Source organism: Mustela nivalis, assembly GCF_964662115.1.
Source record: "Mustela nivalis genome assembly, chromosome: 16".
Lineage (NCBI taxonomy): Eukaryota > Metazoa > Chordata > Mammalia > Carnivora > Mustelidae > Mustela > Mustela nivalis.
The window spans coordinates 33,172,939-33,191,241 of NC_139035.1; the positions used below are offsets into that span (position 1 = coordinate 33,172,939).

At 38.5% G+C, this 18,303-nt stretch overlaps 1 protein-coding gene across 1 annotated transcript in view; it reads left to right on the forward strand.

The window, feature by feature from the left end:
- Positions 1-18,303, forward strand: part of CR1L (complement C3b/C4b receptor 1 like) — a gene marked incomplete at its 5' end in the record, with an annotated part of 178,044 nt that overhangs the window by 32,095 nt on the left and 127,646 nt on the right. Inside the window, 7 exons of the mRNA XM_082703050.1 lie at positions 42-218; positions 333-435; positions 1,639-1,724; positions 3,692-3,919; positions 6,087-6,266; positions 6,885-6,984; positions 11,925-12,010. Of these exons, the coding sequence (XP_082559176.1) occupies positions 42-218; positions 333-435; positions 1,639-1,724; positions 3,692-3,919; positions 6,087-6,266; positions 6,885-6,984; positions 11,925-12,010 (960 nt within the window). The remainder of the gene's footprint in view (positions 1-41; positions 219-332; positions 436-1,638; positions 1,725-3,691; positions 3,920-6,086; positions 6,267-6,884; positions 6,985-11,924; positions 12,011-18,303) is intronic.

The following is an 18,303-nucleotide window of genomic DNA, read 5'->3' on the forward strand; positions in this document are numbered from 1 at the left end:
CTCTGTCACTGACGGGTCCTTCACACTTGTTCTTTCCACAGTATGTCAGCTGCCTCCAGAAATTCTGCACGGAATGCACAGTGCAGAAAACCAGGCCAATTTCTCCCCGGGGCAGGAAGTGTCCTACAGCTGCGAGCCTGGCTATGATCTCCAAGGGGCAGCGTCTCTGCACTGTACACTCCAGGGAGACTGGAGCCCAGCAGCCCCAAGATGTACAGGTGCCTAGACTATCATCTCCTTACAAATCAGTCTTTTCCATCCTCACATGACCATCTTACATCTGTTTTTTTTTGTTGTTGTTGTTGTTCTTGTTGTTGCTGTTGTTATGCTAGTGAAATCATGTGCAGACTTCCGGGACCAACCCCCTAATGGCCGTGTGCTCTTACCACTGAATTTCCAGCTTGGGGCAAAAGTGTCCTTCATTTGTGATGAGGGGTGAGTATGACCTGGCAGAGAGACCAGGGACACAGGACTCGATGCTACTATGCTGACACCGGGGCCAGTGGGGGTCTACCCAAAGAGCAAGCTGCCTAACGGCAAAGAAGTAGCAGAAAGGACTGATACCTGAAACGGTGATTGGGAAGTATGGTGGGAACCAGATGGAACCAAGAACCACAGGTGCTTGAAAAGGAAAAACAGTAAATGCACCAAAGAGCAGAAGAGTAACAAGAAATCTTGGATATTTAGGTGAAACATTACATGTATGAATGAAAAGTAACTTGTAGGCACGAAAGGATACATATTGCATAGTGGTTGTTTATGAAACGATTGGGATGTCAAAGAAAGCTATTTACAAGTAATATGCAGGGATTGTTCCAAGAAAAATTTAAACCAGCCAATAGTGGAATTTGGAATAGGAACAAAGCATCAATAGGAATAGTTTTCCATCTAGTTTTATGTCAGCTAATTAGTGTTAGGCTATATCACAGGAGTATGAAGACCTACGCTCATGTTTGCAGTAATGTCGTGAACTCTCTACGGGAATCTTAATGACCTTGGTGTTATGTTCCAACAGCACTGCCGGGTAAAAAGCATGGACGACAGAGCAGCTGTCCTCCATCTACTCCGAGGATCCCTTGGCAGGCAGCAGATATCTGTTCCAACAAAGCCCTGGAGGCAATCCAGGCAGCCCCTGCTCTCCAAAGAACCCTCTCTTCTCACCTTTTCCATCCTTTCCCAGATAATTTGCATTAACTCATCAATACTGGGGATAGGCCAAAGGTGTTGATCTGGAACATTCTGAAAGTGTGGGCTCAAAACAGCAGCCTCTGCTGTCTTTCCTCACTGTCTCTGATTTACCAACTTGAATCGGGAGTTGTCTTCCTCCTGAGCCACCAGAGAGGAGAGTGCTATGTTGTGGCCTGGAGAACAGAGTTGCTGACAGAGACAGACAGGGAACTGTCAGAGGGGCAGGATGGACAGATGACCCCCTGATGGTTGACAACCAGAGACCGCTATCACTCCTCACTGGAAACCGCAATCTTGCAAATGTTTTGATTTCAGAGCCTCTGGCAGCTGAGAAAGCCGATGAGCTGGGCTTTTCTCACCTGGCATTTATCTCAGGCACTAAACTGTACTTCAGCGGAAGGGGAGAGAGAAACGGTGCACTCACCCCACCACTGGCGCTTCGTTCCTCAGGTTCCACCTAAAGTGCAGCTCTGCTAGTTACTGCGTCTTGGTTGAAATGGAAAGCCTTTGGAATGACAGTGCTCCTGTGTGTGAACGTGAGTACAAGGAATGCCTGTTCAGGTCGGCACCTCCTTCCTGGTTTTCTTTGCTGGTTTGTTCCTTTAATGTGTCTTGCCTATAAAATTACCTAATATTTGTCCCTTTATTTATCTTCACTTTGGATCAACATCTTTCTTTGCTACAAGGGCTCTTTCTAGGGGAAATAAATCTGAGCATCACATGCTTGGGGAACCATCCTGTAAGGGTGTATAAGCATACTGTGTGCTACAAATGGAGAGAAATCTACACAGGAGGAGGGGGATTTAGAGCCTGAAGCATGTTTCCTGTAGAAACGATAGTTTTTGTATCCTTGCCTCAATCAGCATTCATTCCTAGCCTCATTCTTTTGACAAACTTTTTTGAGCATCTGGTAGGTGCCACCCAGCCTTCTGGACACTGGGAATACACCTATAAACAAAACTGACTAGCACCCTGCTTTCATGTTGTTTATACTATTGTGTAGAGAGAAAGACCAAAAAATAACAAACAGGGGTGCCTGGTAAGCAAGGTCAGTTGAGAGTCAGAGTCTTGGTTTTGGTTCTGGTCTCAATTGGTCATGGGATCAAGCCCCACATCAGGCTCAGAGCTGAGCTCAGTCAGCTTCATTCTCTTTCCTTCTTCCTCTGCCTTTCCTGTTTTTGCCCTTTCTCTTTTCCCCTCCACCTTGAAATAACTGAATCTTTAAAAATAATGACAAGCAAACACAGAGACTACTTCAAGTAATACCAACTGTTATTATGAAAAAAATAGGGTAATGCAATAAATTAGACATTGGGAATACACCTGTAAATGAGACAGACTTGGGCCTTGATTTCCTGTTGTTTATACTTGTTTTTAAGGGAACAGAAATATAGTGTGTTAAATACAGAAACACTACTAATATATTCAGTCTTCCCATGTATTTCTTCATGAAATCAAACAGAATGTTGCTTCATCTTCTGATCATAGCTGTTGAAAAATACCTGTTTATAATAGAAGGTTTTCAAAGGAATATTTTGCTTCAAAAGTGTTGGGAAATTTTGTATTGATTTATGTAATGAAACTTGATAATTACATCCTTCATATCTGGAGGTCAACTGTTTGAGAATCTTAAGTTTCCCGGAATATAGTTAAGAAGCATGAGGGAAAGAAAGAAAAAATACTTGCATGAACCCAGATACACTTACTAGAGTGTAAACATTCCACCTTTTGATTATTCATAATTCTTTCAAGCTGTGGTATCCTCTTCCCAAATATAGATCAAACCAGAAAGGGGAAGGCGTATCTCCGGAGAGCTACACTCAAAAGAAGAAATGTACATTTCTTCAATGAGAAAAAAAAAAAAACCTGTAAAAACCAATAAATATCTCAAAAGCCATTTCATTTCTGCACCTTCTGGATCTGTGCATAGGAACACTGAAATGTTTCACTCATTGTGATGGCATTACTATAACCATCTGTTTTGGTTTTGAGTATAATAGCCCCAAGTCATCAGGAAGAGAGTAAATCAGTGACCAACAAATAGTAAGTATATAATATATTTTGAAATATTGCTATGGTATGAATATCCTTGATGTCAAAAGAGATTTTCTCTACCTTGTACTTAAAATAGTACTTGATACAGAGTAGGTTCTCAAAAAAGTCCTGTTGAATTAATAGATAATTTTATTAAATGGATGATTTTATTCTCAGTGGGGTTAAGAAGATTTTTGTCTATTTTAAAAGAACAAGCTCTCAGTCATTCAAAAGTCTTCACTCTCCCAAGGGTCAGGATGATTAGGTCCCTTCTGGGCTTTGATTTCAGTGTCATTTCATTTAGAAGCATCTCAACAGAGATCTTATATACTTACCTTCTGGTTCTTACTCTCATTGAGAGTTAATTATTTAATGGGCAACACAGTCACAGCATCCCATTATTGTAGAATTAACTCAGATTAAAATATAAACATTTTGATGTAACTTATAGCACTTGGGTTTTTTCCAGAAATCTTTTGTCCAAATCCCCCCTCTATCCTCAATGGGCAGCACAATGGGCCTTCTCAGGGAGATGTTCCCTATGGAAAGGAAATAACTTACATGTGTGACCACCACCCAGCCAGAGGGATGACCTTCAACCTCGTTGGGGAGAGCACCCTCTGCTGCACAAGTGATGATGAAGGGAACGGGATCTGGAGCAGCCCTGCCCCTCGCTGGGAACTTGCTGTTCCTGCAGGTTAGTACCCATGTACCTTGAATGGATTCAAAACATCTGGCCAACACCCTTGACAGTTCGATAAGATACAGTGTGTGCTTGTGGGTTCAACATTGTCATAAGTGAAAGGGTCAGAGTTACATGCATAGGTAAAACAGGGGACTCCAAGCTGCGTTTGAATAGTAAGATGGGAATAATTCTTCTTGCTGGTGTAGTGGCGAACAGAGTGGGGTAAGAGGAGGGAGATAAGGGTGAGGGGAAGGCAGTAAGCACCATGTATAAATCAAGAAGAAATACATATTCTTTGGAGAGAACATGAGAATAACTGGCTGTGAACACTAACCAATGCCAGGATAACTGATACACACTCCCCGCAGATGCAGGGGCATGCAAAGAATCAAACTGGCAATATGGAGAGTATTTAGCTAAGGTTTTAGCTAGTCCTATGCTGAACAGGCTAAGTAACCAAAAAGACATGTCCTTGGTAGCTTAAGACCCTGACTCAAAGTATGCCCATTTGTCAGCTGGCTTCTGAGCCCCAACTTAAATTTCATCCTTGAATTTTTACATTGTGAGAGTTAGAAGCAAGGAAAATAAGCTCCAGGAAGAGTATGAAAGAGAAAGAAGCTTTTTCTTCCTAAAGACTGGAGGTTACCTGGTTCTTGAGTCCTGACTGTAGGCCTTCCCAGGATGGAAGCAGGAGTACACTGGGGATATGGCACCAGATGTGGAATACCTCATGAGAGAGAAAAGCATGCCAATGAGAAAAGGCAATGCATGATCAAAGGAATTTAACCCTTCTTTGGTGTCCCTCCCCTTCCAGCTGGATGGTTATATCCGAATCCAAGAAGATTTCCTTAAATGAAATTGCTTAGGCCACCAGCCATGCCTATTGAATGGACAAAAGAGAAGCCTGTCTCCTCCAAAAGGGAGATAGTTGAATATAACAGACTCTATTCAAAATATGCAGCGAGAGATCTACCCTCTCATTAAGAAAACACAGCAGCTTAGACAAAGCTGCTCAATGGCTTGGTCTGTTTTGTTCTTGTTCTTAAATATCTGGCTTAGCATCAGAATGAGAAGAGTGGTGAGTAGTTGCCTAGGGCTTCCATACAAATTACCACAAACTAAATGGCTTAAGACAACAGAAATGTCTTCTTTCACAGACCTGGGGACTAGAAGTCTGAAATCAAGGTGTTAGCAGGTCTGCACTCCCTTTCTCAGCTTCTGGTAGCTCCTGGTATTCCTTGGCTTATAGACACATCATTCCAATCCCTGTCTCTGTCTTCATGTGGCCTTCTCCCCTGTGTTTCTGTGTCTCAAATGTCCCTCTCCTTCTCATATAGACACCACCCATTACTGGGTTTAGGGCTCACTCTGGTAATCCAGGATGATCTCATCTTTTTTTTTTTTTTTTTCATTCTTTCCTTAGAAATTTTATTCTCCCCATCACACTATTGAAAGCTCCTTATAAAACATTAAGCAAAAGCAATCCATGGAAAGAAAAGGAAATATATATAAATATTTATGCCAAAAGCAGTAGCATTGTAAATATCAATAAATTTTAAATAGAATATATCAAGGAAGTAAACAATTTTTAAATACCTTTCAAAAACATAATTTCATTTTGAGAGTGTTACTTTAAATATAGCTGAAAAGACCCTTATTCCATGTAAGTTTCCACAGTGAGGTCCTGGATGGATGTACCTTCTCGGGTAACATCATTCAACCCACTACAACTAATGACTGCTATTTAGAGCCAGAGAGGCTGCTTTTGGTGGACACCCTGAGAATGAGGTAGGGAGGAATAAATGGAGAGAGAAGGTAAAATATGTGTTGATATACATGAGTATATTAACACCAAGAAATGAGCATATGAATGGTTAACCCTACACACAGGCAGTCTAATGGGCCCAATACATGAAACCATGAGCTAAAATTCTTGCTTTGGTGAGACAAGAGCAGAAAGGCCAGAAAGGTGAACAGTCTTCCTAGTAGTAAAAATTTCCTGATGAGTAGCTGCTGTTGGAAAACCCCATGCTAAGGTAACTTGAAGGGGAAGAAAACCTTTTGCCATTATTGTAAATCTTCTTCTCTGAGCCCATCTACCAGCTTCACTGGAAAGAATGAGGAGGTAGGCTGGAAATCACTCTGCTCACTGTGGTTTTCCTGTGGTTTTGCTCTCCAGATTACTGTAAAGCCCCAGAAGAGTTTCCAATTGCCAAGCCTACGGTCCTGACTGATGAGTCCGAGTTTCCAATTGGGACATCTTTGAATTATGAATGTTCCCCTGGGTATTTTGAAGCTATGTTTTCTATCACCTGCTTAGAGCACTTGGTCTGGTCGAGTGCCGAAGGTATCTGTAGACGTGAGTAATACCATCCTGGGAGCTAATTCATGTATGTCAAAGCATCTGTGGGATTTAATTTAATTTGTTCAGATTTTGTAGGCAAAATATCAAGGTTTGCCCAAGGCATTTAAATGGAGGATAGACTTTGTCAGTCAGCCTTTCTTATGGCCTGGAGTCTGTGCCTTGACTCCATGTTCATGTCACAGGAATGTCTCTCACAAAAGGAAGCCCAGGGGAAATTTCCATTCACTGGTGTTGATCTTTGATGGCTAAAACCCAGAAATGAATGAAATAGGGATGCCAAAGAAAATTATGTAGGTCACATAAATGAATGAATGGTGAATGGTGCTTGGTTAACCCAGATGGATGTGAAATCCCAAATTTTGAGGCCTTTGATCAAGGCTGATGGGATAAGAAAACAATTCTTTATCCATCAATGACTTTTATTGGGAGATCCGGAGTAGTCTTTTAAAAAGCAGTGCTCTGTAGCTGCTTGATTCTGAGCTTGTATGGTCAATTTCCTCAAATGGAGCAATCACATGTGTATATACTGTTCAGTATGCCACACCCCGGGCTGAATCTTAAAAACCGAATTGAAATCTACACCTAGCCCCAAATTCTGCTTCTTTCCTGCAGGAAAATCATGTGGAGCTCCACCAGAACCCTTTAATGGCGCAGTGCATATAAATACAGATACTCAGTTTGGATCAACAGTTCATTATTCTTGTAATGAAGGGTGAGTTGAGAGCACTATGCCTAGGATATAAGCTCCAGAACAACAATACTATCTCTGACCTAGTCTGACAAGGCAAACTAAACTGTCACCTGCACTTCAGAAAGTTAGCAGTAAGAACTTCTGGATAGAGATGGTAGCTTGGACACTGGGATATGACCAAAGGAAATAAAAAAGAAGTAGCAACCTGTATTTGTATGCTAATGAGGGGAGGGCACCAGGGTCCTGCTAAATGTAGTAATGTGGAACCTGGTAAGATATTCACTGGATAAAAAGGACTGGCCTGCTACATGAGTAAAAAGAGAACTGCTAGCTGAACTTTGCATGCAACATTCTTAACTAAGATCTGCAAGTATATAGCTGAGTTGGAGGACCTTGAAGTTGGGGTTGGAGAGGCAGTCTCAATGGAGTAGCTCTGGGAAATGTATTAATATGCCAAGTGAGTGTGAACATTCATGGTGTTCTTGCCCTAACTCTTCACTGGCACAGGGAACCTTGCTAGAAACCATTGCCTCAACATAGAGGGAGCAACTAAGGAATGTGTACTAACCTCTTGCCACAAAAATTCAGAGAAAAAAATAGAATTTCATTGGATTACAAAAGGAAACATATATTATATGCATTAGACATATCTGGAAGCCATGAATAACTCAAAGATCAAAAAATTCAACATCCAACATTCTACCACTCATCATAGTTAATATTTTGCTATGAATTATTCCAGGGTTTTTATCTGATAACTCACATATAACCCAGATGTCTGTTGAGCTCAATTGCCTTTAGAAGGGAGAGCTGGTTAAATTGGACACAGGCATTAATGCCATATCTGGAAAGCATTGGTTCTGCCCTTATCCTTGCCCTCCTGCCCCCAAGAAGGGCTTCTGATTTCTCAGTTCATCAGTCCTTCAAATGACTGTTGCCCCAGTCAACATCAATGACACTATCAAGACAGTGAAAAGAGAGCCCACAGAAAGGCAGAGAAAATTTATAAATCATTTCCCTAACAAGGGTTTTATAAGCAGATTATATAAAGAAGTCCTGCAGCTCAACAACAGAAATGCTTACAGTGTAATTGAAAAAAAAAAAAATGGGCAAAGGATTGAAATAGACATTCCTCCAGAGAGGATAAGAAATGTCCAGGAAACACATGAACAGATACTAAATATAATTAGTCATTAAAGAAACACACATCAAACCCACTTCACACTTTATAGGATGGCTCTAATAATAATGGGTGTTTTGTTTTTGGTTTTGGGTTTTTTTTTTTTTTATGAAAAATAAAACTATGGGGAGGATGTAGAGAAAATGAAACCATTATGGTTGGTAGTGGGATTGCTAGTGGGCATGTGGACTGGTGCAGCCGCTGTGGGAAATAGTTTGGTGATTCCAAAGTTACCATGGAATTACCATGTGACCCAGCAATTCCAATCCTAGGTATGTATCCAAACAGATTGAAAACAGAGACTCCGACAGATAAAGGTTTATCAGCTGTTCTACCTATTTTGAAGTACATCCTGATAAATTACATTTTTCCTACAAAAATGACACATCTCACAGATGTTTTCAATTTCATTGGGATAGAGGACATAATATTTTTATAAAGTACTTTATAATGTATACTTTTAAAAAAAGATTTTATTTATTTATTTGACAGACAGAGATCACAAGTAGGCAGAGAGGTAGGCAGAGAGAGAGGAGGAAGCAGGCTCGCTCCCTGCTGAGTAGAGAGCCCCATGCGGGGCTGGATCCCAGGACCCCAGGTTCATGACCTAAGCCGAAGGCAGAGGCTTTAACCCACTGAGCCACCCAGGTGCCCCTAATGTGTACTTTTTTATAAAGTTTCCTCAGCATCTATAATGATAACTATTTTCTCATTCATGTGTATCTGTAGATTTGTTATTTTGTGAAGTTATGATTGGCCAAGTTTTGTTTGTTTTAATCAGCCACTTTAAAGAAACTGCTCTTTGATTTACTTATCATTTCTATTCTCTTTTTGGTACTTAGATTGGTTTATTTTACCGGGTCCTCAGACCAGCTTCCTTTATATGTTCATGTTTATAGTCTATAAAACATCTAAAGTAAAATGTTGGGTTCATTTATATGAAATTTTTAAAAAATTTTTTTGAAGATTTTACTTATTTATTTATTTATTAGAGAGAAAGAGTTTGGGGGTTGGGGACAGAGGGACAGGCAGACTCCCCACCCAGCACAGAGCCGGATGTGGGGCTCTATCCCAGGAGCCTGGAATCATGACCTGAGCCAAAGTCAGGTGTTTAAACAACTGAACCACCCAGGCACCCCTGAACTTTTGCTTGTCAAATGACAAAAGTATTAAATATTTCTCTAAGGCAGTTTTGACATCAGCATCCCAGAAATTTTCAAAGAGTAATATCTGCATCAGCATTTATAAGGAAGGCACTGAATAATGAATGTCAGGTTCATCACTACAGGTTGTTGAGGCCAGTTGGCATTTAAATTCTAACCTTAGTAACTGTCATGTGAATTCGGACAAATTTGTTAAACTCTGTTTCCTCTTTTGTAAAATGGGGGCTAGGCATAATATTTGCTTAAAAGCATCATTTTAAAAATTAAGTAAGTGAATCTATGTCAAACACTTGGAAGAGTGGAACACATCACTCGCTGATCATGTTATTCTTATCCTATAGGTAATCTGCAATGGCTGTTTTACTTTTGTCTTTGACCAAGATCCCACCCAACCTTTGAATTTTTTATTTATTCTGTAGTTATTGATTGCTAGTGTTATTGTATTATAATGAGAGCATATAGCTGTTTTGATTTTTCCTATGTGCAAATGTATTCAGATACACTCTGAGGAGTGATAGGTTACAACTTTTATAAATGACTCCTTGAGAGAAAGCTTACATTCTCTGTAAAATACAAAGTACAACACACAACTGAATGTGAGACAAAATCGTATCTGTGAGCTACGTTTAATCATTTGCAGCCTATGGAATATCTCCATAGATCTCCTCTACTCCAAACTAATTCTAAGTCCATGAATAAATAGGAAGGATAGAGGTAGCACAGCCCTTACATATCCCATCCCTGACCTTATGTAATGGTCTCTCCAGTGTCTGTGTCAGCATGCTTCTGCACAGTGTGTATTTTGCTCACAGGGAAAGGAATCTCAGGACTTTTCTTGATCAGAGGTTAGCTTCAAGGCCACCTGAATTCCTAATGTCCTGGGAAGCTAAGGAGTAGGCTGGAGTAAAAGAATTTCAGAGAGATGGGAAATCAAGTCAGAAAAAATTAAAATTGCTACTGGAGCATATTAGTGTCTCATAATACAATAAAAAATATTCCCTGTTTTTTACAGCCATACATAGACTGTAACCTGCCTCACATTTTTTACTCCAATTCTCTAACTTAGTCATAGTGAACACATTAAAAGCAATATCTATAGTCAAAAGTCATGACACCCATGATCCTGTGCTTTTAAGACAATTGTTAAATGTAGAATAGGAGAAAGGCAGAAGGAAATACAGTAGGGCTTCTCAAATAGTCTCTTTGAAGAAATTTTGAGGATTTTGTTGGTGCATTTGAAATATTTGTTGGCACACTGGAAAAGATTTTACAACATACTCAATTAAAAAAAAGTAACAATAAGTAAAACTCAATATAAGTACCTCGACCCATTTACAAAAGTACTCACTATCGTTGCTCTACCACACAGTTCCTGTCACCTTTATATCACTGTTTTTGGAAGACCTGGTATATAGGTTAGGATTGGATTAAGCTGTAAAAGACAGAACAAACAAAATAAAAGGCTTAAACAAGATAATAGTTTACTTCCCTCTCAGTTTAAGAATCAGGGGAAGTCCTTCAAGAAAACAGTAACGTACAAACCCAGGGCTAATAGGTGACTCCGTGATCCACATAAACCTGGGATCCTTCCACTTGAGACTCTGTGTCATCACATGGTCCAGCTCTCGCCAGCCAAGAGAAACAATGGAGGAAAGGAACAGCCATTCCTTTAAAGACACTTTCCAGAAGTTTCTGCCAACCCTCTAGGTGCATCCCTGTAGCTAAAACTTAGTCACATGGCTATACACAACCCTAGGGAACCTTTAATGAAGATGCCCAAAAGCCCAGTTAAAAATACAGGGCTCCATCGCTAATGAGAAAGAAGAAAGTAGATAATAGAGATAGCAGGAGACTCTGCTACAAATGGTTACTGCCCTGATCACGTCTTTGATAAACAAGAAGCAACGTTCTTAGCTGTTCCAGTAACTACTCACTATTATATGACATTGCATTATACCCCTTATCTTTTACTTAATCAAGTTTAACCCTACTCTACACGAAATGTGTGAATACCTTAGCTGAATATCCTTTGTGACATTTCTTACCGTAACAGTATAGATACCTACTAAATAAAAAATAAGTGCTAAAATGTTCCAATCTTGGTGACCTACACTGAATGATTTTATGGCACAATAGGTAAGTATTCCCATCTATTACATTTGAGTCATCTTAGCAAAACCATCATCCTATCCTTCATTCAACAGGTATTTTTCAAGTACCACGTGGCTAAAAGTCTCTAGGTGAGGTTCTAGAAAATATAAATATCTCAATAAGATATTTTCCCTTAATCAAGGAGCTTGTCATTTCCTGGGTGGATGTGCACATGGATAGAATAGCTCTTGAGGTTCCCTAAAGACAAGTACAAAATGTCCCTTGATGAAGAAGGGCATTACTGCATTCTGTAATGAGGGACTAGCAAGAAACATGGATGAAAGTGGTGAGAATTAAACCTGTCGTCCTTAGAAATGGCCAATTTTCAGATGGAAATGAGGTTTCTTTATTGACATCTCCTGTTTTAATCTGCCTGTAATTTGGAGCATCTATCCACAATTCTTTTCTCATAGTGACTTAAGTAGAAAATAAGTGTAGAGTATAATTTTTCCATTCTTTGCTTCTAGGTATCGACTCCTTGGCTCCCCTTCCTCGGCTTGTCTCCTGTCGGGCAGTACTGTCACTTGGGATAAGGAAGCACCTGTGTGTGAGTGTGGGTTGACGTGGCCTTCTTCCCATAATTCCCTCTGTTCCACCCAAATCTGCCCATGTTACAAAGAGGAAATCTGGTCCATCTTGCAGAGAGTAGTCTCTCAGATATTCAAAAACTGGAGTCCTGGGCTGCATAGACCTCCAGCTGTTTGTTTATTTTAGGAGGTTATTTATCTGGAACTGTGGGTCTGAACTTGGGTAAAAATGCCCTCCTTTCCTACTTTGATAGTAAAATGTACTCCAGGGTAAAGATTTTCCTCGGGACTAAATTTAAAAGACAGTGAAGAAAATGAAATTTGCCTCTGCCACCTCTTCATAGCACATTATAAGCCCAAGAAGTGATTTACTCCATTCCGTATTATTTTCACTCTGAAAAATGAAACAAGATCTCATAAATCTTAGTGATTGCCCCAAGTCTCTGGTCATTTTGCACTTCATCCTTTCTTTAAATTCTTCAGGTTCATGTCCTGGTTGTAGTTGTTTTTGATTAGTCGGCCTTGCACCTTTCCAGTGGGATGTGATAAGGTGAACTTCCAAAGCTCTGAGCAGACGGATGATTGACGGATTGCAAATTGGTAAAATATTCGAGCTGGAAGAAATCAGGATCACACACAGAACTGAGGACAGTGAAAGTGGGCACAAACTTCTGGAAGGGCTCATGAGCAATAGGTCCAAAAGCCTTAATGTAAATGCCCTTTCACCTAGTAATTCTATATCTGAGAATTTATCCCAAGAAAATAATCATGGAATTTCCCCGTGATTTTGGTCCACAGGCACTCAATGCAACAATATTTAGGATAGTGGAAAATGTTAAGAATCTAAATGTTCAGCATGATTGGAAAACAGTTAATAGAAGAAATAAGTATGCTAAGTTTTGAAGAAAGGCAGAAAAGTATACCATGAGCATTAGAGATTGAGCTGCCTCACCCAAGTGGAAACAGATGGTATATTTATGTATCTACATGCTCAAATATTAACAGGCACTAAAAATGATACTGCAGAAAATATATCCATAGCTGCAGGACCATATGCACACAAACACATCTGAAATAATATACATAAAGTTGCTAAAAATAGTTCTTTTTGGACCATCATCATTTTCTTCTCTTTGCTTGTCCATATTTTATAAATTTCCTCTAAGAAATGTGTTCATTATATTGATATTATATAGATAGATAGATAGATAGATAGATAGATAGTATTGATAAAAAGAAGATAGCATTGGCTTTTAAAGATTCAAAGAAATGGACAAGGGCTTATATATAAAATGCCTTCTTTACCCACCAAAAATTTAAAATTCTCTGAAAAAAATCCAAGTTAGGAAAATTCTATCAATTTACTATATCAGTCTTCTAGGGGGACATCTTTCATGAAAAATGTTTCCACATCTATATTTATAGGTCAATACACATTGAACCGAGTCAGTATTGGTTATCCATATATGTGCATGTGAACATGTATGTAGGTAATTATATGAGTATTTAAAAACTTTCATGTAATGATAGAACATAGTAATCATTTACCATTTACCTCTGAATCTGTGAATATTTCATTTCTCATGCCTTATCTTTTACATTTGTTTTCTCCCTTTTCTTTTTTTGAAATATATTTGACATAGAGCTTGTTACTATCATACATTGTAATATGATGCCATTGTAGTGATCATTAAAAGTTCTACCACTTTAACATAATCATCCTTTCTCTTTAGTAGTTAGAATAATTAAGTTCCTGTCTCTTAGCACATTTGATGTTCCTCATCCAACATTGTCTGTGTGCACTGTGCTGTGTATTATCCTTCTAAGGATTTCTTTACTACTCATTGTAAATTTGTACTATTAAATAACATCTGCCCTGTCCCCCCATACCCTAAACCCTGGTAATCACCATTTTATTCTGTTTTCACAAGTTTCTCTTTTTTTATATTCCACGTGTTAGTGATACTGTATAGAACTTTCTTTCTCTCTCTGACTGATGTCACTTAGCATAATGTGCGCAAAGTCTCTCCATGTTGTAGCAAACGGCAGGATGTCCTCCTTTCTCATGGCTGAGTAATACTCCATGGTATATGGGCACCACATCTCCTTTATCCATTCATCTACCGTTGGACACAGTTGTTTCCAAATCTCGGCTATTGTAAATAATGCTGCAATGAGATGGGGTACATACTGTTTTGGGGGCTTTGTTTATTCATTTGAGAGATGGGGGGAGTGTGAGCGAGAGCATGAGCAGGGGAAGGCACAGAGAGAGAGGGAGAAGTGGACTCCGCACTGAGTAGGGGGCCTGATGCTGGGCTTGATACCAGGATGCCAGGATCATGACCTGAGCCAAAGGCAGAGGCTTAACCCACTGAGTCACCCAAGCACCCCATATATTTTTGAGTTAGTGTTTTAATTTTCTTTGGGATAAATACCCAGAAGTGGAATCATATCGGTAACAGGATCATATCGAGTACTATTTTTAATTTTTTTTAGGGTCCTCAATACTGTTTTCCATTGTAGCTGCAGCACCTGTGTGCAGGAGTTCTCTTCTTCCACATCCTCAGCAGCGCTTGATAACACTTGTCTTCTTGCTGATGGCCATTCCATTGGACATGAAGTAATACCTCATTGTGGTGTAGATTTACGTTTCCCTGATGACTGGTGATGCTGAGCATCTCTTCATGTACCTGTTGGCCATTTTTATGTCTTCTTAGGAAAAAAGTGTATTTTTTTTTGTTGAAGTATAATTAGCATACAGTGTTACATCAGTTTAAGGTGTACAAAAGAATGACTCAACAATTCTATACCCTAGTGCTCAGCAAGATATGTATATTTTTATCCTTTTTAAATCAGATTGTTTGGGTTTTGTTATTGAGTTGTATGAGTCTTTTGTACATTTTGGAGATTAACTCCTTATCTGATATATCACTTGCAAAATGTTCTCCCATCCTACAGGTTGCCTCTTCATTTTGTTGTCTCTTTTGCTGTGTAAAAGTTTTCAGGTTTCTTGTAGTCCCATTTGTTGATTTTGCTTTTGTTGCTTGTGCTTTTAGTGTCATATCCAAAAAGTCATTGCTAAGACCAATGTCAAGGATGCTTCTCTTCACTTTCTTTTGAGAGTCTTATGGTATCAGGTCTTATATTTAAGCCTTTGATCCATTTTGGGTGAATTTTTGTGAGTGGTGCTCTTAGCTTTCTTGTCAATTATTAATTGGCTGTATAGTCAGGAAGTTCATTCTGGACCCTCTATTCTGTTTTGTTGGCCTAGGTATCTGATTTTGTGCCAGTACTATACTGTTTTTATTACTGTAGCCTTGTAGTATAGTTTGAAATCAGAATGTATGATACCTCCAGCTTTGTTCTTTTTCATCGAAATTGCTTTGGCTAATCTAGGTCTTTGGGAATTGATTTGTGTTTACATGGTGGTTCCAGACAAATTTTCTGATTGTTTTTTCTATTTCTGGGAAGAATGCCATTGGTATTTTGATGTGGATTTATACATGGGCTCAGGCGGTATAGACATTTTTACAATATTTATTTTTCTAATCCATGAAAACAGGTTGTCTTTCCATTTGTGTCTTGATTTCTTTCAGCCAGGTCTTGTAGTTCTCATTGTACATATTTTTCACTTCCTTGGTTAAGTTTATTCCTAAGTATTTTATTCTTTTTGATGTTGTTATTGTTAATGGGAAAGTTTTCTTGATTTCTTTTCCAGATGTTTCATTCTTAGTGTATAGAAATGCAACTGATTACTGTATCTTGATTTCATATCCTATAACTTTACTGAAGTCACTGATTAGTTCCAAGTGTTTTTGTTTGAGTATTTTGGATTTTTCACTCTACAGAATCATAACCTTTGCAAATAGTGACCATTTTACTTGTTCTTTCTCAATTTGTATGCCTTTTATTTTGTTGTCTTGCCTAATTGCTCTAGCCAGGATGTCCAGTACCACATTGAATAAGAGTGGTAAGAGTGGACACCCTCGTCCTTTTCCTGATCTTAGAGGAAAAAACTTTCCATTTTTCTCTCTTGAATATAATGTTAGGCATGGATTTGTCACATATGACCTTTATTACATTATGGTATGTTCCTTCTATACCCAATCTGCCAAAGGCTTTTATCATGAAGAATGTTGTATTTTGTCAAATGCTCTTTTCTGCATCTATTGAGATGATCCTATGATTTAAAATTTTTCATTTTATCAATGGGATGTGTTGTATTTATTGATTTGTGTATGTTGAAACATCCTTGCATCCCAAGGATAAATCCCCCTTGGTCATAGTGTATAAACCTCTGAATGTGTTCTTGAATTGGGCTTCCTAATATTTTGTTGAGAACTTTGCCTCTATATCATCAGGGATATTTTTCTATAGTTGACTTTTCTTCTGGTGTCCCAATCAGGCATTGGTGTCTGGACAATCTAATGCTTGTCTCATAGAATACATTTAGACACATTCTCATCTCTACAGTTGTTTGGAAAGGTTTGAGAGAGGTTGGTATTAATTTTTCTTTGAATGTTGGTAGAATTCATCAGTAAAACTATCAGCCCTAGAATTTTCAATGTTGGGAGGTTTTTGATTACTGTGTCTATCTCTTTGCTAGTTACTGGTCCCTTCAGATTTTTAAAAAAGATTTTAATTATGCATTTGAGAGAGAGAGAGCACAAGCAGGGAGAGCAGCAGGCAGAGGGAGAGGGAGAAGCAGGCTCCCCACTGAGCAAGAAGCCCACCAAGGGGGCTCAATCCCAGGACCCTGGGATCATGACCTGAGCTAAAGACAGATGCTTAACCAACTGAGCCCCCCAGGCATCCCTAGATTTTCTATGTCTTTCTGAAATGGTCTTGGTAGGTTTTATGTTCCTAGAAACTTATCCATTTCTTCTAGATTATCTAATTTGTTGACCTATAATTGCTAATAGTAGTCTTATGGTCCTATATATTTTTGTTGTAATGTCTCCTTTTTCATTTCTAATTTTATTTTAGTCTTCTCTCTCCCTTTTAGTTAGTCTGCCTAAAAGTCTGTCGGTTTTGTTTGTCTTTATATAAAACCAGCTTTTAGTTTTGTTGATATTGTCTATTAGTTTTCTGTTCTCTATTTCATTTATTTACACTCTGATCTTTATTGTTTCCTTCCATCTGATAACTTTGGCCTTAATCCATTCTTCTTTCTCTGGTTCCTTGAAGTGTAAAGTTAGGTTGTTTGAGATCTTTCCAATTTCTTAATATATGCATTTATCACTATAAACTTTCCTCTCAGACCTGCCTTTGTGGCATCCCATAAGATTTGATATGTTATTATTTCCATTTTTATTTATCTTGTGATAATTTTTCTATTTCCTTTTTAATTTCTTCTTTGATTCATTTGTCGTTCAGAAGTGAGTTGTTTGGTTTCCACATAGTTTTTAGTTTCCACATAGATTTTCCAGTTTCCTCATGTTGTAGATTTCTAGAAAAAAAAAATGTCTATTGAGGTCAGAAAAGAAATAGTTATCTTAAATTCAGTCATCTTAAATTTGCTGAGATTTGTTTCATGCCCTATCATGTGATCTTGGAAAATATTTTGTGTGCAATCAGGAAGAATGTATATTCTGCTGCTGATGGATAGAATGTTCTATATCTATCTGTCAAGTCCATTTATTTGAGATTATGGTTCAAGTCCAATGTTCCCTTGTTAATTTTCTCTCTGATCTATCTATTGCTCATAGAGAAGACCTGAAGTGCTCTACTAGTATTGTACAGTTGTCTATTTCTCCCTTTAGATCCCTGCATATTTCCCTAATAGATTTAATAATCCAATGTTGGGTATGTATATAATTATATATTATATTATCCCTTGGATCCACAGCAGCCTCCAAGATTCTATCTACTTACTTTTTGAAGCACAGGTGCATAGAAATATAATGTATAGAACCACATTCGTTCAGTTGCGAAACACCCTTTTAATCTGGATTCTGTTAAAATATCCTGCTAGAAAACTATTAGGACATCTTATGGGATTGTGATGGAACTTCATAAGAACATCCAACCCGAGTAAAACTCAGATATCAAAAAACTCTACCTTCCTGAGACATATAAATCTGAAGGTAAATACTTAAGTAAGCTTTCGATAAATACAAACAGATAAAATCAAGATACGAGAAGTCAATCACTGTTCGTTGTATGAAGGCCTTCACTTTGTTTATTCACACAATTCTGACAGGCTTGGGTATCTATTCCTAAATTCATATCAGATTCAAAGCATCAAATTAGTTTTCGGGAGAGAACTGCTAGGAACAGACTAAAAGCAGAAAGAAATGACAGCCGGTCACTTGGAAGA